This window comes from Triticum urartu, chromosome 7A (genome assembly GCF_056163025.1).
Source record: "Triticum urartu cultivar PI428250 chromosome 7A, HENAU_Tu73, whole genome shotgun sequence".
In the NCBI taxonomy this organism is placed as follows: Eukaryota; Viridiplantae; Streptophyta; class Magnoliopsida; order Poales; family Poaceae; genus Triticum; species Triticum urartu.
In genome coordinates this window covers 43,455,328-43,461,659 of record NC_141879.1, presented here as the reverse complement: position 1 = coordinate 43,461,659, position 6,332 = coordinate 43,455,328, and the positions used below count along the sequence as shown (strand labels likewise).

The 6,332-nt window shown below is 50.6% G+C and overlaps 1 protein-coding gene across 1 annotated transcript; it reads right to left on the bottom strand.

The window, feature by feature from the left end:
* Positions 1–4,222, bottom strand: LOC147957515 (uncharacterized). The gene is made up of 6 exons (XM_087531724.1): positions 3,996–4,222; positions 2,668–3,794; positions 1,256–1,393; positions 1,060–1,151; positions 764–902; positions 1–167 (listed from the first exon to the last, which is right to left on the bottom strand). The coding sequence occupies exons 1-6, from the start codon at positions 4,220–4,222 to the stop codon at positions 1–3; spliced, it is 1,890 nt and encodes a 629-aa protein (XP_087387850.1).
* Positions 4,223–6,332: the final 2,110 nt, after the last annotated feature.

The window sequence follows — 6,332 nt, the reverse complement described above, 5'->3', positions numbered from 1 at the left end:
TCATGCATTGCTTGCTCGGTTGAGGTGTTGCTGTATCAGTTCTTGCATCACAGATCGCTCCTCCAGCCATGCTTGGAGCGATGGTACTGAGCAAGAATCAGTAGCTGACAGCCCCCATTGATGTGGCTCATGGCCAAACATAGCCTTCAAAGGGCTCATACCAATAGCTGAATGTAGAGACGTGTTGTACCAGAATTGAGCAAGAGGTGTCCAAAAACTCCAGTGTTTCGGACACGCGTGCTGAAACAGCGGAGGAAGGTCTTGAGACATTGGTTAACCCTCTCCGTTTGTCCGTAAGTTTGAGGATGGTTGGCTGTGCTCAAGCGGAGTTCTGTCCCTGCATACTTGAAAAGCTCTTGCCAAAAATGGCTTGTAAACACTGGGTCATGATCCGAGACTATAGCTTGAGGGAACCCATGGATCTTGTATATCTGACTCATGTAAATTTGAGCTACTTTGGCAGCAGTGTATGGATGCGCTAAGGGCAAGAAATGGGAAAATCTTGTTCTTTTGTCCACTATAACCCAAAGGCAATTGTAAGCGCCTGATTGCGGCAGACCATCAATGAAGTCCATTGATATCAGCTCCCACAGTTGAGAAGGAATTGTCAGAGGTAGCAAAAGCCCCGGTGACGCCGAGCGATCTGGTTTGGCTTGCTGACAAGTGGTGCAACATTTGATGTACTGTGAAACATGCGCTTTCATCTTGGGCCATGCAAAGAGACGTCGCACTCGAGAATAAGTTGCGGGGAATCCCGAATGACCTCCAAGTGCAATGTCATGAAAAGCTCGAATGATGCGCTGCTGTAACTCCGTGGATCCGCCCAACCATATACGATCTCTGAATCGTATAATCCCTTGCTGCAGAGAGAAGCGCTCTTTTGGATCCTTGCGAATAGCCAACTGTTCCAATAAACGAAGTGATTGAGGATTCGAATTATAACTGGCGAGAAGTTCGTCCAGCCATGCTGGCTGACACGAGGTTACTGCCGTCAGAATTTTGACAGGCCGTGCCCGGGATAATGCATCCTCGACACTATTTTCAGATCCTTTGCGGTACCGAATTTGGTAGCGTAAACCCAGCAATTTCGTGAAAGCCTTCTGTTGCCAGGGCGTAGTCAGCCTCTGCTCCTCCAAATGCACCAAACTGCGCTGATCCGTGAGGATAATGAATTCAGCATGCTGAAGATATGGCCTCCATTGTTCCACTACCACTAAGATCGCCAAGTACTCTTTTTCATAAGTAGATAACCCACGGTATCTTGGTGAAAGGGCCTTGCTGATGAAGGCTATTGGATGGCCTTGTTGCTGCAGAACAGCCCCAATTCCTGACTCACTGGCATCGGTCTCAACTGTGAACTGCTGATTGAAATTAGGCAAGGCGAGAACTGGAGCTGAAACAAGTTGTTGTTGCAAGGGTCTGAAGGCTGTTTCCGTGGTGGGTGTCCAGACGAAGGGCACCCCTTTCTTGAGCAGGTTAAAGAGCGGCCGGGCGATGATCCCAAAGTTCTTGACAAAACGGCGATAGTAGCCGGCCAAACCCAAGAAACTCGCACTGCCTTGACATCTGTGGGCACTGCCCAGTTGGACACTGCCTTGATCTTCACTGGATCCGTGGCCACTCCAGCAGGGCTGATCACATGACCCAGGTAAGAGATTTGCTGCTGACCGAATGCACATTTGGATAATTTCACTTTCCAGCTGTCGCGACGCAGAAGAGTAAGCACTTCTCGGAGTTTTTGCACGTGGTCACGAAGAGTTTTACTATGTACCAAGATGTCGTCGAAGAAACAAAGCGCTCCCTTGCGAGACACAGGTTTCAAAGTACCGTTCATAGCGCCATTGAAAGTGCTAGGTCCTCCAGCCAACCCAAACGACAGAACCTTGAATTCGTAATGGCCCGAGTGCGTTTGGAAGGCAGTTTCGTACTCTTCGCCTTCGGCCAAACGGATCTGATGGTACCCCGCACGTAGATCTAGCTTTGTGAACCAACATGATCCAAACAGCTCGTCCAACAGCTCTTCTATGACAGGTACCGGGTATTTGGCAACATTGGTCAAGGCATTGAGGTGCCTATAGTCGACACATAGTCGCCAAGTACCGTCCTTCTTCTTCACAAGTATCACCGGAGAGGAAAAGGCACTCGTGCTTGGTTGTATGATCCCAGCTTTGAGTAGTTCTTCCACTTGCTTTTCAATTTCATCCTTGTGATCCGGCTTGTGACGGTAAGGTCGAATGTTAACGGGTTGTGCTCCTGGAATCAACGGGATACGATGGTCACAAGCTCTACGAGGTGGCAGTCCTTGTGGTTCTCCAAACACCTCTGAGAATTCAGACAACAGTTGCTGAATAGGTTATGGTACAGGTTGTTGCTGTTCCTCCCCCATGGTGACTGAGCAGATTTGAACAATATGTGAGACCGCCCCTTGTTTACAGAGTGCTTGCAATTGAACACTGTTGATGGTCAGACAAGTGGATGATGACGCGTCATGGCCTTTGAGAACCACAACTCTATCAGCCGACTGAAACTCCAGAGTTTTGGCTCGCCAATCCAATGTCATAGGACTGTGAGCTTCCAGCCAATCCATTCCCAAAATCGCGTCATAAGTGCCCAAAGCGAGTATCTTCATATCTGTAGCAAACTCCTACCCTTGTGAAAACCGCGCACATTGGCGCACCACTGAAGTGCAAAAGAGTTCACCTCCATCAGCCACCTTAACCCGACAAGGTGTGCTTAATGGCTGCACTCCTGTGAGTTGCTTGGCGAGCTCTTGGTTGACAAAAGACGTTGAGCTGCCCGAATCCACCAGCATCAAAACCTCATGACCCTGTATCCATGCCTGAAGCTGAAATGCTTTGGCTGACACACCCCCGGTCAGAGCAGTGCGTGAGATGGCACAAACTGTTTCTGATGCTGTTTCAGCTGATCCAAGTTCATCATCCCCGCAGACTGTGTTGATGCCGAACAACTCCAAGAGTTCCTCGACTACGTGCAATTGTACTGACATGGGGCAGACATGTTCACGGCCCCAACATTCACCACACTTGAAACAGAGCCCCCGCGCGCGTCGATAATCGCGGAGGGCTTTAACCTTGGCGAGATCCGAGCGTGGTTCGCTCTGACGCCCTCCGTCTGCTCGGGCTCCTTCCACGCTGCGCCGATCGGTAGCCGTTGCTGGTGTAGGTAGCCGATGCGGTGGAGGAGGTAGCGGCAACGGCGTAGGGCCACATGATGGGATATCAGGTGGTCGCGACGAAGACGCTTGCCGTGCATCACCGAACTCCCCGTGGATGACCTCTTCCTGGAGCAAGGCAAGGGAGCACGCCGTATCCAAGTCGGGTGGTCGCTGCACCAAGACCACCATCCGGATGTCCGCCCGTAACCCTTCCACAAAACGGGTGAGGAAATAATAAGGATGAATTGAATCTGAATAAGAGCTTATATAGTTGATGATGGATTCGAACTGCTCAATATAATCAGTAACGGTAGATGTTTGTCTTATGGTGTAAAACTGGCGAATGAGCAACTGGTGCCGATCGCGACCGAAACGAGTGCAAAGCAAGGCAGTAAAAGACTCCCAATCGAACTGTGAAATTTTTTCCTGAATAGTTTGCAACCACACGGACGCTGCTCCAGAGAAATTGAGCGAGGCCATGGGCACCCAAAACGACTGGTGTATGCCAAACATGTCAAAGTACTGCTCGCACAAGACCTTCCAGAGGCGTGGGTTGTCCCCAGCGAACACGGGAAACACAATCGAAGGGTGGGCCTGGCCCAATCCCGTGAGTAACTGACTAGCATGCGTGAAGGGCGAAGAAATGGTAAACTAAGGACTGTGAGTGATTTGACCGTTGTTCGGGAGCGGCGGCGGGGTCATGAAAGACGCCGCCAACGGCTCCCGTTGTTGATTGGCAACGCCATGGTCATCAGACCCATGGAGAAGATCCGCCGCGCTAGCTGCGGAGTCCGGAAGGGCTCCGAGCGTCGTAGGCTACTGTAGAGGCGCGGTGCCCGAGTGGTTGTCGCCGCCCTCCTTCGGTAGCGCGGGCCGCGCTTTTTGGAGAACCGCCACCGCGTCACTCAGATCCGCGACCCGGCGATCCAGATCGGGGCGCCAAGAGAGGAGATCATCGATCTTCGCGTTGGTCACCTTGCTAGCCGCCGTGTTCGCCTCGAGAGTGGCATCGAGCTTGTCCGAAAACGCTTTGATGGCCGGATCCATCGAAGCGAGTTGTTGCCTGGCCAGATGCGAGCTCCGGGTATGGATAAATTACGCCAGATTGAACGCGAGGAAGAGGTGGTGGATGTCTCTGATACCAGATGTGAGGGACGAGATGTGGAAGTGGCTAGTAGGATCGATCTATTACAACTCTCCGAAGTAGTAGCTGATACAGATCGAATTACAGGGTATGAATGTTCTAGCGATATGAACTAGGTCAGGTAGCCGCCGCCGCCGGGTTCGGGTGATCCACTGGATGCCTTTGCTGGAGAGCGAGATGCGCTTAAGTAGTGGAGGTAGACTTGGGCTGGGTGGTCTTCCATTCCGGGCCAAAGTATCTGCTGTTGGGCTTGTGGGCGCCGCTGGGCCGCGCCGGGTCAGTCTGGGCCGCAACTGCTGGTGGGGTTGTGTCGTCAGGGGCGCTGACATCCCCCTTCTTTGCGTGAGGCTTGTCCCCAAGCCTCTGCCTGCGGGAAATGGTGCTGGAGCGCTTCCTTGTCCTCCCACGTGTGCCCGAGACCAGCGCCTGGCGACCACTCCACTTGTACTTGCTCGCACATCGTCCCGTGTTTCTTGCGCCAACGAGTTTGCAGAATCTTGACAGGAATAGCGAGATCATCAGTACAAAGAGGAAGCTCAGACTGAACTTGCGTACCAGGAAGAAGTGCTTTGCGGAGCTGCGAAACGTGGAAGACAGGATGCATAGTTGCTTGCGGTGGTAATTGAATCTTGTAAGCCACTTCATTGATGCGCTGAATGATCGGAAATGGACCATAATACTTGAAAGCTAACTTGTGATTTTCTCGAGGACATGGCCGCAACTGCTGGTGGGGTTGCGTCACCAGGGGCGCTGACATAACTAGACATTCTTAATTTGTTATTATATGCATGATTTGCAGATCAATTACCTGCCAGCGCCTTTATTTATGCAGCGCGCAAGCAAGTTTCAGCGACGTGATGCACACAGATATACTCGAACTAGCGAGCAAGCACATACGTAACGTGCCTATGATAACTTCAGGCATGCATCAAGGGACACCTCAGAACATCTTGAAAAATCTGGTCAGCATGGCTTTATTCACTACCAAAGTGCTCCACCCGTTAATGAAGCCACTGTTATCCCTACACAGGTAAGGCTATTCATCAAGCTCTTGAATTAGCTTTCCGAAGTTACTGGAATATGACAATTGTCGATCCATGGCAAGTACACTCTATAGCTCTACAAGCGGCCGAGTTAACTTATTGGTCTATTGTGAATGTAAACAACACTTTAGATATTTAAATTAATCAATTATTTATAAAAAACATTGAACATTTTCATTAATAAACAGTGCTATATGAATATAGCTCTTCTTTTCCTTCTGTCCAGTGTCTGAAGAGATGAACGTGGGCCGTCTTTGTTTCGCCGGACGACTGAAAAGCTGATTCTGAAGCAGGCTTCTTAGCTCGTAGCAACTCACTCGGATCTGCAGTCTTCTGATACTCTTGCAGCTCAACAACCGCCATCTGAGCGTCTGCAATCTTTGAGCCTTTCTGAAAACACTCTTCTGCCTTCTTCCGATTGCCTGTAACGGGGATCACACCTTTGGGACCAGGCATCTTCAATTTGAGATACACATAACATGGTCGAGCCATGAAGCGTGCGTAAGCTGGCCTGCCCAGAATGGCATGATAAGCACTTTGGAAGTCCACAACCTCGAATGTCAACTTTTCCTTGCGGTAATTCTTTGAATCACCGAAAACCACATCAAGAGCAATCTGGCCGAGTGATTCGGCCTTCTTCCCGGGAATGACTCCGTGGAAGCTCATGTTACTGGTACTGAGCCTGGACATCGGAATGCCCATCCCTTTCAATGTTTCCGCATACAGTATGTTCAGGCCACTGCCACCATCCATCAGGACTTTGGTCAGTCGAGTGCGTTCGACAACTGGGTCGACCACCAAAGCTTGCCTCCCAGGGGTGGCAATGTGCGTAGGGTGATCAGACTGGTCGAATGTGATGGCAGTCTGAGACCACTTCAGATAACTGGGTGTTGCCGGAGCAACCATATTCACCTCACGGTTAATGACTTTCAGTCGACTTTTGCTTTCGACATCAGCAAAAATCATCAGG